Raw genomic sequence first — 16573 nt, 5'->3', positions numbered from 1 at the left:
ACTATTCTCAGCACCTCGGGCCAAGAGTGGCAAAGTAATCCTCCTCACCGTGCTTTATCGGGAAGGAGGAACAGGCAGAGGGAAAGGGCTGGGTGTGCACCTGCCAGAGAGGCAGTGCTGGGGCAGCAGCAAGAAAGGTGTTGGAGATAGATGAGGTTTGCCTCAGCCTATGCCTGCGATGGGCTGAACGTGGCTGTAAATGGAGCTATGCATCATTGTTCCTCTGAGCTGGAGGATTCCTTGCTGTGGGGACAGGACCACTGGAGGAAGTAAGGCATCTGGCTGTTTTGCAATGAGAAGCAGGAATGCTCATAATAATAAACAAACAGGACATTGTATGCCATCATCACAGGATGTCCTTCCTTTAGCCAGCACATTGGCTTGGGTTGGGGGAAGAATTTGGGTTCGGGGTCTGCTAATGACTCTTGAAACTCTCCTCCCACCACGATCACTTTCATATTACCCAGCACAAGGACCAGTGCTCATTTGTTTATTATTATTATTATTTTTAATGCTGCAAAAGAGATGTCAAAATTTGAAGTGCTGCCTGCTGTGCATTTCCCTCCTGCACTTCCCTGTTATTATATGGGGAGAGGGGGGTTTTATTTAAAGGGAGAAACTGAGATGATTTTCCTCATTCCTTTTACAAACCATTAGAAAGAGACCCCATGAAGGAATAAAGCAAAAAAATAACAAGACTCCTGGACGGAGCTTATCAAACTGCTGTAATCACCGAGATTTGGAAGTAGGGGCTTTAAATCAGAGTTGCAATTTGGTACTCTGGAAGTCATTTTTCCTTCTAATTTTCATAGCATCCTAACCACTTAAATCGGCGGGGGAGGGGGGGGGGGGGAGGGAAAGAAGGGGGGGCTAGAAACGGAGACCTTTGACGCTCTGAGCTTCAGCCAGCGTTAAAACAAAACAAAGCAAACACGCATTTCGTGTAAAGGGGGGATTAGCAGAACGCGGTGCCCTCCCCGCCCGCCCGGAGGTGCCCTGTGGGGCTGTCCCCACGGCCGGGACAGGCGGTGCCCTCGCCGGAGAAGAGCAGAACGAGGCAGAAACGAAATGAAAGAAACAAAGTTCCCCCGCGTTGCGTGAGGGCCGGGGCCGCAGGTACCGCCCCACCTCCCGCCCGGGCATCGGCGGGGCGCCTCATTGGGAATCCGAAGCGGGGAGGGAGCGGGAGCGGGCTGCAGCCTTTGCTGTCTCACTCAGCCCTCCAGTGTCTCGGAAAGGCAAAAGCAGCGAGCGCGTAGCACCTGTCTGCGGCGGGAGGAGGAGCGGGAGGGCGCGGAGGCGCTAGGTGTGAGTCAGTCTCCCGGGGACCCAGCGGCTGGAAGGAAGAAGCAATGTTTACTCGGTAGATATGAGCGAGATCCGCCGCGGACGAGGGGCTTCTGTGCGGAACCGCTCGCCGACTCAGCCCCGGTAAGCAGCGCCGCGCCGCCCCCGCCCCGCACCGGACCCGGGAGCCGCCGGCGGAGCCTTCCCGGCCGGGCAGCTCCGACCCCGTGCTCGGCTCCGGTACACCGGAGCCCCGGACCACGGCCTCAGCCGGGAGGAGGCTGCAGCCCTGCGCTCCCGCAGCCCGGCGTACCGCAACGCCGTGTTCCCGCAGCCCGGCGTTCCCGCAGCCCGGTGCCCCGCAGCCCGGCGCTGCCTGTCCCCGGCTCGGAAGCCCGAGTTCTGCACCCCCCTCACCCCCTCCCCGGTCCTTTCGTTTTGTCGGAGGAGGGATGCGAATGTCGCGGGGCTGCGTTTTCTATACGGGATAAGCGTAACGAGGCTGCGTGCCGGGTGAGCGCCGTTCCGAGCGCCCGGCGTGAGCGCGGAGCTGGGTCCTTTATTTACCTCGGGAAAGGAGCGTCCTGCTACCTGCTTGGCGCCGTGTTTGTTAACACAGCTTTTGTCCCACACAGAAAGAGTGGCTTTGGAGGAATTTCTCACGCAGGGATCCTAGCCATTGTTTTGAGAGAGTAATTGTTGAGGTGCCATCCACATCACAAGGGATACGAAGACTTGTTTTTATTTTTATCTTTTTTCCAGTTTCCCCCGCTCCTTTTCTTTGCCTTTTTGGCCCCCGGGAATGCGTGGCAGCGCTTTGTGCGGGGCGGTGGGGATGCTGGCAGGATGTCGGCTCGCTCGGCCGCCCGTGCCAAAGGATAAGGGGACGGCAGGAGGAGGGGGTGGGGGGGGCAGGTTGTTTTGAAAGTTGTTTGTGTGTTGAGAGCCGGTGGGAAAGTTCAGGCTTCCCCATTTGGAAAAGGCAAGGCTGGGTTCCGCTCTTCCAACATGCGCTTTCCATTTTTAGCTTCATTCAGACGCAGACAGCAGCTCCTTTCCTCTTCCTCTCCTTGTTTGTGTGACACTTTCTGAGGCAGCCTTTCCACAGGCAACCAAGTGGTCGTGCGGCCGTGACCCCGCGCTTTCTTGGGCATGGAATATTTTTTTTTTTCTCGGAGGCATTAAGGAAAGGCTCTGAGAAAGGTACAGCGGTTGTCAGCCTGGGGATTTTTTCCTCTTTGTTTTGGTTCCCTCCTCGCTATGACCGAGGCTGGCATTTCAAGGCGCTGCTTCAGCCAGCGCAGCTTCGTTTACATTGCTTTTTGGCTATTACTCAACTGTACCAGCTATCCTGCATACGCTTTTAAAGTGTCACAGACTGCTGCATTAGTCACGCTGTCTCAACGGAAACCACAACACTGAAGGACAATGAGGATTAAAGGCTGTTTTCTTATTTTCCAGGCTGCTACACAGTGTAGCTCGGACGCTGTGAGTTTCAAGAATCTGGTGAAAGGGAGAGAGTGGACAATGAAAATGGACATGGAGGATGCTGACATGACCCTGTGGACGGAGGCCGATTTCGAAGAGAAGTGCACGTACATCGTCAATGACCACCCATGGGACCCCAGTGCCGATGGAGGCACCCTCACTCAGGCAGAGGCTTCCTTGCCAAGGAACTTGACTTTCAAATACTCATCAAACTGCAAAGAGGTAAGTGGCGGTGCCCGGGGAAGGTTGGAGTCAGATGAGCCAAACCACTGCGCTTCGGAAAGTGTGCGCTCGCCTTGCCTTCCATTCTTTACTCATGCACGCTATGCCACCATCAAGTGCTGCCCACTGGCTTTTAAGATGGGATTCTCATAATACTTTTAAGAAACAGCGAACGGGGCATCTGTCATGTGGTATTTGCACTGGGAATCGCGTCCAGCCTGTCTCTGAACCCGGCTCTGAGCCAATTCACAAACAGTTAAATTTTCACACAATTTGAACAGCATCTGAATAAGCATATTTAAACTGCGGGGTGGTTCCCTGTGCCAATTTCTTGACTGCTGTTTGCCAGGACCATTCATTGCTTCTGGCACAGAGATTAAAGTGCCTCGGTTGTCCAATAAATAACTTTAAAAAAAGTAGAGGGAAAAAAAAAAAAAACAACACAAATTCCTGGAAATGTATTTAATTATTTCTTTTTGTTTTCCCTTTGGTTATGAAATTGCTTTATTCTTTTTGTGAGCTCGCCATGGTCCCGACTTCCTAAATTCTTCAATTCGGCGTATCGATTGAGGAGGTGACTCAGTAAGCTGGACAGCAGGATAGCCATAGCTCAGATTGACTTGTGTTTATCTGGGACAGCATCTTCACTGGTAGCTGGCTGTGCGAGTCCGTCCTATCCGTGTCCCTGGAGTGGGTGCATTCTTTGTTGTTGTTTCAGAAGGGCTGGAAAGAAATGAGCCCGGATGAGCAATTTGGTTTTGTGTTTACTCCTTCCTATAGAGTAGCTATTATAGCTAGGTGTGATGTTCAGCAGGGTAATAACCCAAGGGACAACCCTTCATTTCTCCTTGTGCTGAGACTTGTGGTGTGGCAGCTATTACCTGTGCTTCTGCTTTGGCTAAACACACTGACCACAGAGCTGAGGAGAAATACACTCATCTGTGTCTATCAAATGTTTCCTCCTAAAGCAGGTACTTGTTTAGTCCTGCATACGCAAATAGGGCTGGACCCCCAGCTGGAGGGTATTGGCACCATGGAATCGAGTTTGGCAGTGCCTTGTACAGTGCCTGGTAGGTTTGCTAAGAGGTTAAAGCTAAATTCCCATGTAGAGTCTCTCTTCTCTTCCCATCTGCCCTGCCCTGCCCCGCAGAAGTTGGCAGAGTAAGGACGCGCTCCCAAAAAAAAAGCTCAAAACCTTGTTTTGCCTCACTGTATCATGAGATGCGTCTGACTTTGGGGAGAGATAACACCGCAGCTTCACTGTGTGATGCAGAGAGCTCTCTGGGCTGAAGGATGGGCTTGTGGCACAGGGCCCAGGCAGCTAGCCAGGGACTAACTGCCCAGCTCAGGCTTGGATCTGCAGCCACGGTAGTGGTTGTCCGAGCAGCTTTCAGAATTCCCAGCACTGTGTTGGGAAATATCAGCATGCAGTTTTCTTGTGCTATAGCTGAGCTCAGTGAATTGAGGTGGGAGGATTGCTGTGATTGCTGTACAGGAGGTGGGGGGAAAGAGAAGTTGCTGAAGGGTTCCAAGTTCTTCCTTGTCAAGTATGACCCGCACAGCTCCTTGCTAGTGGGAGTCTGAATATAGGACATCCTCCTTTTGTTCTCCAGAGCTCCCCATGCTCGTTTATTTGCGCTGAATAGCACCTACTGGCAAGAGCAATAGGAACTCAGGAGCCCTGTCTATTTCTAACGTAGCTCTGTAAGAAAGGGACTTGCTCGTTTTCTGTGAAAGGTCTGGTGCTGTCACTGTGTGGACAGATCACTCGTTTGCTTCTTGTCTGCGGGGTGAGATAGCTGTGCGTGGCACAGCCCCGTTTGTCCTCTCACGGCTCCTGACGAGAAGCATTATTTTTTTTGTATCTACCTTATAAGTCTTGATTTTGTTCAGTGGGGTCGGAACTGGGTGTGTGTTTCTCTTAGGCACTGGCATCTGTGGGGTCACAGAGGGAGCCTGGCTCTGGTTTTGACCTCATGGAAAACCACCAGAGTCCTGACAGCGCTATAGGGTGGGATTTTTCACTTGCAAAAGTCTGAGGTAAGGTATCGGGGGATGCTTGCGTGCGTGTTTGCCAGCGGATCTCAGATGTGAGCTGTCTTAATTGTTAACTTTCAGGAGAACTGCGGCTTCATCTGGTTGAGAGTTTTAAATGCTGAGTCAATTTATTGACAAAAACATGTCTAATACACCGCTTGTGAAATGCTAAATACTGTCATGATTAGATCATGTGGTTGACATGATTAGCATTGTATCTCCATTTGGAGAAGGAAAAGTACTGCGTGCCTGCCTAGGAGGGAGGAAGTACTAGCGCTGCTGTTTGGGGAGGGCTGCTTTTTGTGTTTCTTTTCCTCGCACGCTTTGTGAAGTGAGTAGTGCCTCTGTAAGAGCTTATTGAATTTGCGAGAGTCCATGACACATCATACTCTTGTTTATTCTTGGATCTCGATCGGGGATTTTTCTGAAGGACACATTTTTCGTTATGAGTTCACAGTATGTGTCAGCATTTTAAAAAATGAATTACTACTGCTCGTAACATTCTGGGCTGCTAGATTTACGTGAAGTCATTTATTTATTCCTATGCATGAATTATTTATCTTTGTTCCAGTTTTAGTGCTTGTCAAAAATGGACAAAACACAGTGCCAAAATCACACTCAAGAAGGCCATATGTGAATAATCTTTTTCATTTTCAAAACATTTTTTTTTTTCAATAATTTTTCCCTTTGGCTTCACTTATAGCCCAAACAGCCCTTCTTGACATCAAGTGACAGTTATTCGTCTGCCTTGAATACTGCCAGTGCCCCATCCTGGCATCCCATCCTGTGCTCTTGACAGTGAGAACAGATCTCAGTGAGCCAATAACTTGTTGCATGTCTCTGCTAAGGATGCTTTTCAGCAATGGACGCTATTCTGAGGCAGTGATTTGGAGCTGTTACCAATGTACCTCACACACTTGCTGTCAGGCTTTTATTTCTTTTGTATATGATCAGAGAGGAAGCAGTCTGAAAACATTTCCTCTTGTGGCAGTACTTTTAGAAAGTGTTAACTGAATGAAGGGTTAAATTGTTAAATTTAAGTGGGTTTATGCAACTATAGACCTATGAGTTAAGAAAAATCACCATTATTCTAAAGCACATGATGGCTTGTCCTGATTTGCGTCTGGAAAATACTGTTATTTCACAGTGCACTGGAGCCAGTAAGATTTTTTTTTTTTTTTTTTTTTACATTTCGTTGTGTTTTTGTTATTCCTTTAAAGCTATTGGTCTCGTTGTAAAACATCCTGCTTTTTAGGAGTCCATCAGAGTTGTCATTTATTTCAGTGCTCTCACTACAAACAAGCTATAGGAGCGCTGGCCTATTAAAGCCCTTGCTAACAGTGAATCCTCACTCAGAGCTGCTCTGTCCTCTGCGGGAGCTGCGGGCTGGCCGTGCTGCACACTGGCCCGCTGTTGCTGACAGAGTGCTGAGGCAGCAGTGAAGCCAGTGCTGCCCATAAAGCATCTGCTGGATGGGCTCCCCTCAGGCCAGCTGAAGAATGAAAGCCCCGCCATGCCCGGCATCTGGCCAGTGGGATGATGGCAGCTCAGCCCTCGCACCGCATTAGGACCCTGGTCAGTTCCAGGGCCGTGGCCACTCTGGGCTGGGTGCTCCCCTCCATGCAGCCCCCAGCTCCCCACAGCCCCACGGTGCAGCCATTGTTCCTTAAGGCTGGCAGGGCCCTTTCTATGTGTTCCGTCCTGCTGGGACCATGGTGAAGGAGGGGAAGCTCCACCCAACTTTGGCGAGTGCACTAAGATCCAGCATCAACATCATCGTATCGGATTTGGTTTAGTCCTCACAGTACAGATGATGTTTTACTGGAAGGAAGGATGTGTCTGTGGCACAGTTGGGAGAGTGCTAATAGTTGTTAAGTGGCTATAGCTTAAAGAGAAAGGGGATAAGTGTCAGTAAAGAAGATAATATTCTGCAAATAGCATTTTGCTCGCTTACTGCATAGGTTAGTTTGGCATGCTTGCAGGGACTGTGTAAGGGTAGAAGGCTTATAACAGCGCAAGCAGAACTCAGGTCACACTCCTCTCTGGTTCCCTGCCATGAGACTGCTTTGGAAGGTCTCACCAGACGGAGAAACGTGCTGAAGGACACCTGGTGGACACAAGTCTGAAATGCCTCTCTGCAATGGCTTGTTGGCAGCCTGCAGCCAGCTTCCCCTCAGTCTGACCACGCAGTTCCTTTACTGTTTAGCTGCAGTTCTGAGCAGCTCTGCACTCTGCAGGCTCCTGTTAAACTAATCCCAAAGCCACACCCTTTTGGCTGTGCAAGGGTCTGATGGTGGCCTGGAGCCTGGTGCTGGTTTGGCACGATGATCCCCATCCCCCAGAAGGTAGCCCTCCTCAGCACCAGCACTGACTCCTGGAGACACTGGTATCAGAAAGCCACCCTTGGTTCAAGATCAGCTGGGCAGCTTTAGTCTGATTCAGCAGAGCAAACACACACATGTCTGGAACTTCTGCCAAAATCACCTTCTGATATTAGGGAGTGAGAAGCTGTCCTCATGTTCTGGGGAGGAAGCAAACACTCTATGGAAGTGGATATCAAAAAGCATCTGCTGTGTCAGAGGTGCCAGTGCACAGCGAGTGTTTCAAGTTGACTGGTTCAAGGAGTGATTTCTAGAGATTCTGAGAATTTCATTAAAGTCATTTTAATTAAGGGCAAGATATTTTAAAACCGTGAAAAAAAAAAAACTGCTACCTTGCAGTCAAACTGGTAGAATATGCTGTATCTTGGTAGTGAACTTCTCTTGAGAGGGCAGATGGATGTAAATGAAGATATATGGGGAAGATGTGAAGAACATCTGCCTTTTTCAGCTCTCTATGAGAAAATGTACAAGCAAGACAAAAATAAAACTGAGCCACTGAGCTTGTTTCAGCTTGTGGTAGGTGTAGGAAAATTTCTGGAAGTCCCTTTTTTGTCTCTTCAGTCCAGATGCACAGATCAATGGAGCATTTAACTACCTCTACTGTTGACATTTAATTTGTTTTGTGGTGTTCTGAAACACGTTAAAACATAGACAAGCGTGAACAACAACCACGCCACATACACCCAGCAATCTGTTTCCGGGTGGATTATCTCCTTGATGCTTGGGCTGTTATTTGTTCCCTTTATTTTGACATCTCACATGAAATTATGCCAGGCATTAGTTGGTTACTGGGATTTTTAATCTTAACCAGTACATAGACAAGTACTTCTCTATCTCTCCCTTTCTCACACTGAAGGTGATGCAATAGAAGAAAATGTACCATGAGAAAATCACAAGGCTTAGCTAATTTGTGAAGTGTTGTCTGCAGTTCAGGGTTTTTACCATCTTCTGCTGTGAAGGACTGTTAAAAAGAAAATGAAATGCTCTCTGAAGTGAGCTAACTGCGGGGTTCGGTGACTGCTAATCTGCTTTGGTACAAATGTTTATTCCTTGCTGGGTATAGACAGCAGTAATCCCCATACTCAGTGTTTATCAACAAACTCTGCTATTGCTGTCTTGTTCTGAAATCCTGATGAGCAAAAAGACAGTTATTAAGTGGCAAGATGCATGAAGGGAACATGATTAATATGTTTTGCCATGAAGGTTGATGGGCTTTTTAACATCCTTTCTCTCCACTGTCTCAGCAGCAGGATCAATCTTGCATAGTCTTGGGTTTCTGGTTTACAGAATTGCTGTTTTTAAACATTCTTTGGATGTATTAAATTTAGGAAGATTGGTGAGAAACAGAGAGGAACAAAACCAATAACTCAGCAGTGTTTTGCAAAGGGTTACTCCAAGGCACGTTCTTCTGAATAATGATGAATTGCTTCCTGATTTGTGGTCAGTGACTTTTTTTGGTATAATTACTGTCAAGAAGGAAGCTGAGCAACTAGAGTACATTTCTTAGACCTAGCAGTGGAGCATTTTCATCAAAACCTTTACGCCTTTTTGACCAAACCCACTTGTCATATGTTACCGGAACTGCTGCCTCCTTTTTATAAAAGAGGGTGATCTGTGAGTACATGTTACACTGCCATTTCGTGTTCTGTTTTGTATGCCACTACTGATGAGAGAATTGTAGGTCTTGTTTTTCTCCTTTTAGCTATAAGGAGGGGTGTGGAGTAAGAGGAGTAGGGGTAAAGTTTCGTTTTGATCTGGAGAGGCAGTCATTCCAATTCCTAACAGTAACTGGCTGTGTAGCAGCAAAGAGATTGATAGTTCTTGAATATTTTTATTTGCTGGAACTAGGCTTTAGAGGTTGCCTTTTAATAGGAAAAGTAACTTATGAAGTTATTTGACAATCTCTATATATTTTGCTTACTGTTTCTTTTTGTATTTCTACAAAACACATTTTTCAGGCAGTGTTCATCTTTGGCTTCCCTATGTCTCGGTAAGACTTTAATGTCTAACAAAGCTGGTCATCTCATATCCAGTACAGTTGCTAAGTAATTCTGTTTTGCTGACCTGCCGCTAAAAAATTTCATGTATTAGTTGTTTAACTTTATAAGTTTGCGGGGCAGGGGAGAGGAAGGAAGAATTACCAATTTTTGCTGGCAATGGACTGATCCTGTGCTGCTCTTCTTGTAGGTCACTGGAGTTATAAGCAAAGAGTACATCCCAAAAGGAACACGCTTTGGACCCCTGGTAGGAGAGATCTATACCAGCGATACAGTTCCCAAGAATGCGAACAGAAAATACTTTTGGCGGGTAAGCAGGAAAAAACAGCACCATGTTGTTGCAGTAAGCAGATCACTAAATGAGTACAGCTGAAAAGCTGGGTCACTTCCTGCTTCAGACCTGTGTGAATGCAGGGGGCAACTTTTGTGTGCTGCTGCCACAGAGGAGCAGGGTGAACATGGCAAGCTAAGCTGAGTAAGAGCCTGCCTGCCTTGAATATAGGGACTGTGTAGGTGGAGAGAGCAAGGAAGATACCCAGACCTTCCTGGCTCTGTCCTCTGAAGCAGTTCGGTACTTAATGGGATAAAGAAATAATTCTGCTGCTTGCTGTAGGGGCAGGTTATCTTGAATTTCTTCACAGTAGAAATTCATTCTTGTTTATGTAAATGTCACGTATACCTGATTTTTGCAACTATGAAGAAGTTGTGAAAGTACTGCATCATCTTTTTCTCTGGAATCATGGTATCTTTTAGGGTATTTTTTCCTGGTATTGAATAGAACTGCTGTTCTATATATGTACATATATATTATACTCATAGCACGGAGGTGGTGATCTTCAGCATGTACAATTCAAGCCGTAGGCTTTTCTAGTCTGCTTCAGAAAGAGAAGCCATGAATCCTAGTGAAGAGAAAATTCATTAAGGGCAAATTCATTAGAGGCGATGCCTAATTTCTGTTCAGTATTATAAGTTGGAAGGGAGCATCAGCCAACTTGTTTTGGCATGAAACTCCATGCTGAGGAATATGCCTCCAGTTTATCAATTAACATAATCCTCAGTTTCCTTAGCAGACCCATTATTAATTTTTAGGGAACATTCTTTAAGCCCCTTTTCTTCCACGGATTTGTTTTGCCGCCTTTAGCCAATTAGGCTGCGTCTAAATCAGTGGATTTGGGAGTACATCCAAGCCTCTGTGCCCAGGTGCCTCCCTGCCACATAGCAACATCGCAACCTCACATCCAGGTGAAACTCAGGGCAAGCACAGTTCTTCCTAGCTAATTGCATCATTTTGGTTTTCTCTGATCATCCTCATGCAACGTAATACAGCATTGCACAGGCAGTTTATTTGCATGAGTGTTTGTACAAAGCCTGCAGCTGCTTTTGCATTCATTGGGCTACAGCACTTTTCTTTTAGCTGAGGTTTTTGGAGCTCGTGTCTGACGTAGGAAGAAATCAGTGTGCTGGCCCTAGCCCTGCCAGTGGTTTGTAATACAGAGGACTCTGGGATCAGAGCTGCTCACCATCTTGCTTCATTCATACATGGCAGCAGGGAAAATGACATCATTTTCATGATGTGATTTTAAGCGAGGGGATCCTTGGAAATAATATCCTAGGAGCCATCTAAGCATCATTAAATTCTCCGCTGTAATCTCTTGATTCATTCAAGATATACTGCTGCACTGAAGATGAATTCTTTCCTATGGGGCTGAAGCAGGCCTGCATATGCAAAGGAAATTGTGGGAGATAACTTCCCACATATTGCTGAAGGCACGCCTGGCTTGCCGGTGGGAGCGGGAACATCTGCAGCGCGCGGGGGGATGCTCGAGGGGAGCGGGGCCGACGTCATTTCTGGGAACCGCGCTGTGACTCAGCACATCTGCTCTCTTCTTACCCAGAAGAAGTGGGAGCCCAGCAGGGCAACTAGGCCAGGGTGGCGGGGGCGTAGGCCCTGTCCCATCCTGTGCTGGCCTTGGGGAGCAGTCAGGGCAGGCGCCGAGCGCTGCGGCCCCGCGCTGTTCCTGGAAGTTTGCGAGCTGGGGCGAGCGGAGAAAATTGACGGCTCCTCTTGAGACAGCAGAAATTCACCCATCTCCCTTCCATTTTCTCATAACAAACACACCGCAAAATCTCTCGCAGGCCGCTTTGATGAGGCCACATGTATTTCCCCCTTCTCAGTTTACAGGAAGTTACTCTTAAAGAAAGTGATTCTGGTGTTTATGGCCCGTGTTAAAGGGCCAGGCTGCCTCGCCCCTCATCGCTGGCGGCTGTCAGGGTGGCGAGGAGAGGTCCAGGTGGGCGCAGGCCCGGCATGCCCATCCGATGGTGTGGGCGCTAAGGCGGGAGCAGGCCGCCCAGCATTCTCCTTCTCGCAACAAGCTGTCTCCCCCCTTCTGGAGGCATTTCCTGCCCAAGGAGACTTGTCACCGGGGCAGGCTGCTCCCTTTCATGTGCCCAGTCATTTAATTTGCAAGCTGGGGAACTCCGTTTTATCCAGTATGGAGCCAGTTCTCCCTGAGAGCAAGGGATGTGTCCGGAACAGACGTGTCTCCTGGGTTTTTTTCCTTTTTTCTTTTCTTTCTTTCTTTTTTTTTTTAAGTACTTCTCCTATTCTTCCCACTTTAAGAAACAGTAGCTTCTCCCAGTGGCTGGGACTTTTTCTCCCCCAAGCTACAGAGCAGTGTGTAGTTCCACATTTTCATTCCCGTCCATGGGCAAGTCAGAGCGTGTCCCTTGATAGGAAAAGTGACTTCTCATCGACTGGCCCCTTTCCAGGTCTTCGCTGAGTTATGGCAGGTGAAGTTCATCTCTGCCTCGCCCAGCCTTCTTACAAAAGGGCTACAGTCCAACTGTGAGCAAGTGTTGCTTTAGGACTCTGGGGGGGGTGGAGGATGTTTGCATAGTTTAAACCTTTGGGCGGGGGTGGTAGGAAACTGCAAGTACAGAGGCCATAGAAAAAGGTGAGAAAGACTCTGACGTAGCGCAGCCAGTCAGTCTTATACACAGGTGACTCAAAGCATTAATGCAAGCATGCACTCAGACCTGCAATCATTAGTATCACCCAGTTGTTGATCATAGCACCGGGAAAAGGACTCAGGCAGGGAGAGTACTTTGCATTTCAGATTTTGTGTCTGATTTGCTCATGCTAGCAGAGCTACACAAGCTGAGCAGAGATGGAAAAGGTAACTGTGTACTTGCCTTTGAATAAGCATTTCTTTTCTTAAAACAGAGAATATCATAATTGGAATGGGAAGAAACCCAGCTTGAACTCTTACTTCAATAATATCTGCTCAGTTTTTTCTTGAGAGCTTCTTCTTTTTTTTTTTTTTTTTTTTTAACTTATCATTTTTCCACTGTGGACTCTGTGCACGCATGTTGAGTATCATGCATATATAAATATATAGATACTCATAGGCACTTCCTCTCTGTTCCAGATCTATTCAAGTGGTGAGCTTCACCACTTCATTGACGGATTTAATGAGGACAAAAGCAACTGGATGCGTTATGTAAATCCTGGCTACTCAGTTCAGGAGCAGAACTTGGCAGCCTGTCAGAATGGAATGAACATCTACTTCTACACTATCAAGCCCATCCCTGCCAACCAAGAGCTGCTTGTGTGGTATTGCCGAGACTTTGCAGAGAGGCTGCACTATCCCTCCTCCAGAGAGCTGACAATGATGAACCTCAGTAAGTGCATTACAGTATAAACAAAGAATGCTAGTAATGTCTCTTCTGCCTATATGATCTAATAGTAAGTTCTATAATTACACAGCTGCATCATCTGTTGTGTCACAGTAGGTAGCTTGGAGTGGAAAAGGGGAATTAAAAAAAAAAAAAAGCACAGCAGAATGAGTTCCCTGTGCCTATACAAATGTAAACAGATTACTAAAGATCTCAACAGTTACTGTTCTTTATAGAACAGCAACTGAGTATTATCTGAAATTCTGGACAAGACAACCTGAAGATATCCTCTGCCTTAGAACCATAGCTGTTGGTTCACACATAGACTTTCAAGTCCAGATCTCATAGAGTATTTAACAAAAATCTGCTTTGATAGCATATACTAAAAGCTGTCCAGTCATTTTCTGAAAGTGCTGCCCTTACTGTACAAGGAAATGGCTGTGTGCCATGACTTTGTCTAGGTGTCTGACAAAATATATGTTGACTATATAATGTTCTTCAGGCCTGGCATCTAAGGTTACTTATCTTCTGGGAGCAAACCTCATGTGTTCTTCTCATCTGGTTTCTCATATTTTAAGCTTGGTATATTCTGTCCTCATTTCTTGGCTGCATAGTGCAGCTTTCATTTTCTGTTCAAAAATAATAGCACGGGGGAAGAGGTATTTCCAGGAGTTTATCTTTGGGTTCCGCTGTGGTTTCTTACCATTTCCAGCCTCAGTGCTCTACTCATAGCATTAATCACTGCATGGCATCTCACCCAAAGTCCCTTGAAGAGGAGTAGCGATTCCTGCTGACTTCTTATTCAATTCTTAGGCATCCTTGCCTCCTGTTAGCTGCTCTGAGACTGAGCAGAGCATTCTTTTGTCCTTCTGCCAGCGCCAATACTGAAACTTGAAGCAAAAATGAAATCAGTTTTTTTTTTTTTTTTTTTTTTTTTTAATACAAAGGGCTGTTTACTGTTATTTGGCAACAAACGGTGTGTTATAAAATATCAGTGTTACTTTGGGGGTCATTAGAGCTAAAATACATCCCCGCATCATGAAAATGACATCAGATTGAAATTAATCAAAAGTACATCTGTCGTCTATGAATGTCTCCCTTTCACCAGATTTTGGTGTCTTTCATTACTAAACATAATACACTATAGAAGAAAATTTGCTTTCTTTTAAGGAAGAGGAAGAGAAGGGAGTGGGGAAAATGTCTTGTGCTGCTATATTCCCTGTTCAAGAAATATCTCACTGATTCTGTCATCTTTGCACGCCTGTCATTTTGTCAATAGCTGTGCAAGTTTATTTCCTGACGTGATGAACTGTTGGATTTCCAGTGGGGCCTGCAGGTGGGACGAGTCAACAGTATTGAGGGTTCCCATGGATGGGGAGCTTGCAAAGATCTAGCCAGAGCTGGTTGGTCACTAACTGGGTGGATACACAAATACAACCATAGTTTCCTACATCTTCTGTCACCTTAGGTAACCTTACAGAAGTAGTAAGGAATGTATTATTTGCTAAGTGTCAACACATTACCCAGTTACTCTTACTCATGTCAAAATGAGGTTTGTTTGAACAGATAGAATGTCCCGTTCTAATAAAAGTAGGTTTAATACCTAGAAGTGACTGGATCTTGAGCAACAGTTGTATTGCTCAGTCTTAACATTAGCAAGGGTCCCCTTTCTAGATGCTGAGGTTAAAGCATCCCTTTTACAGATAATTATTGAAACTACTTATTTATGTTAATCCCTTCACATAAAGAAAATGAGAAGAGAGCAAAAGTTTATCAGCTTTTTAAGCATCTTCCACTGACAGTAGCAGCTCTCTCAGTTTTATCTTTTTTCCTTCGTCTTTATGATGAGCACACTCAAGCCTGAGGCCTATCGTTTCACCAGAAACTCTTCACGTACTGTAAAGAATTGAGGACCCTTAGCATTTTGGTGCCCTTTCTTAAGAAAAACACAAAAAAAGTCCAGAGGTCTCTCAAAGATGCTTATTCACTGCAGGGCCTGTAGCAGCCGTGCGGGTGGGGATGTTTTTCTAACATTAATACTGGAACCAGATGAGTTTAAAGCAAATGTCAGCACCGTGCAGCTTTCTTCTTCCCCTTCCTCCCAGACTACTTCTTGTAGTTAAATTTAAAATTAGCAAGCACCCCTGCTGCCTCTCCGGCTTCTCTTTGTAGCGTGAGCTTGGCCCAGGCCTCCTCACAGTGTGTTAATATGACTGGATTGCAGGCGGCTTGTGCCCGAGTTGTTCACATAACACTCTGGCTGCAGATGGAGCTTTGCCCCATCAAAACACTTTAACACAGTCGTGGAGGCTGAGATCAGTCATTGAGAGACCCTTCCACTGGCCACTCCCTCAGGAAAGCTCTTTCCAGCTAAGGGAATCACTAATAATTTGGTGTTTCAATTGGCATGGCTTTTCTCAGAGGAGCATCCAAGCATCGCCTCTCTCCCACCTCCTGGCTGCTGGTTTTGGCATCCTCTGAGGAAAAGAAAGGCAAAGCTGAGGTGCAGATCCCATCAGGGTTCCTCTCTGCTGGGACACGCACTAGTGAAGTGTAGGACAGTGGCACTGGTAGACCACAGTGCGTTCAGCACCCGTTTCATCCCTCTGCCATGTTTTGGTTGTGCAGAAGGCTTTGGTGGAGATGAAGGGTGGCCTGGGATACACACTAATGGAGAATATCCAGTGTCACCTCAGTTTTACTGGCTTAAACTATAGGCAGATGCTTTAGGTGCTGCAGGGGCTTTGGGATCACAGCCCTAGCCTTCAGCACCTCAGATCCTCTCTAAGTACCAGAGTGGGATGGACCTCCGGGGAAAAAATGTATCAGAGAATTTCTCTGGCATTATTTCCTGTAATTAGTGGCCTCAAAAATGAGAGAACTACCACTTTGGTGCATAAATATATTTACACATCCACGTATAACATCTACTTGCCTCTCTAACAGCAAACTTCCAAATTAAAGGTAACTTCTCCAGCGTTAGTTCATTTGCACCGTAGAAGGAAAGCATCTAGATCCAAGACAGCAATTAGGCATGCTCTTAGTTACGGGCTTAACCGTGTCCTCTGTGTTTTCATGAACTGGGGCCTTTGACCCAGTCCTTCAGACACTGAAGCACACACCTACCTTCTCAGCCATGATTAGCTCAGATTGAAGCTACACAACCTCGAGTAGATGCTGGGGTGCCTGCAAGGGTTGCACAACTGTGGTAGAAACAAGACTCCACTCTGTCCTGGGGGAAGAAACTGAGTCTCGTTTCAACACATTCCCTTTTCCTTTTTGCCTATTTTGAGGCTGCTAGTGTTATTTTTCATCAAGATTTAAGACATCAGACATTGTCATGTTGTGCAGTAAATTGTTTTAAGTGTGATGGCAAGTTTACTGTGTCCTACAGACCAAAATACTCAATTTTGATAGCTTTTAGGTGTGCTTCGTAGCCTTATTGCATTGGAATCGACTGTTTATCCATGATATTCTAGGTGT

General features: G+C 46.5%; 1 protein-coding gene across 6 annotated transcripts in view; it reads left to right on the top strand.

The window, feature by feature from the left end:
* Positions 1-16573, top strand: part of PRDM1 (PR/SET domain 1) — a 98595-nt gene that overhangs the window by 72758 nt on the left and 9264 nt on the right. For 4 of the 6 annotated variants that reach the window (XM_090135930.1, XM_090135929.1, XM_090135931.1 and 1 more), the window contains 3 exons: positions 2749-2997; positions 9603-9722; positions 12844-13096. In XM_090135930.1, coding sequence (XP_089992056.1) covers positions 2815-2997; positions 9603-9722; positions 12844-13096 — 556 coding nt within the window. In that variant the 5' untranslated portion in view covers positions 2749-2814. Of the gene's footprint in view, positions 1-1122; positions 1432-1515; positions 2491-2748; positions 2998-9602; positions 9723-12843; positions 13097-16573 lie in introns of those variants that run through there. The other 2 variants (XM_031611269.2, XM_090135932.1) reach the window with 2 other exon arrangements.

Source organism: Phasianus colchicus, chromosome 2 (assembly GCF_987193195.1).
Source record: "Phasianus colchicus chromosome 2, bPhaCol1.hap1.1, whole genome shotgun sequence".
Taxonomy (NCBI): domain Eukaryota; kingdom Metazoa; phylum Chordata; class Aves; order Galliformes; family Phasianidae; genus Phasianus; species Phasianus colchicus.
The sequence above is the reverse complement of the archived record's forward strand: the minus strand, read 5'-3'. Positions and strand labels throughout refer to the sequence as shown.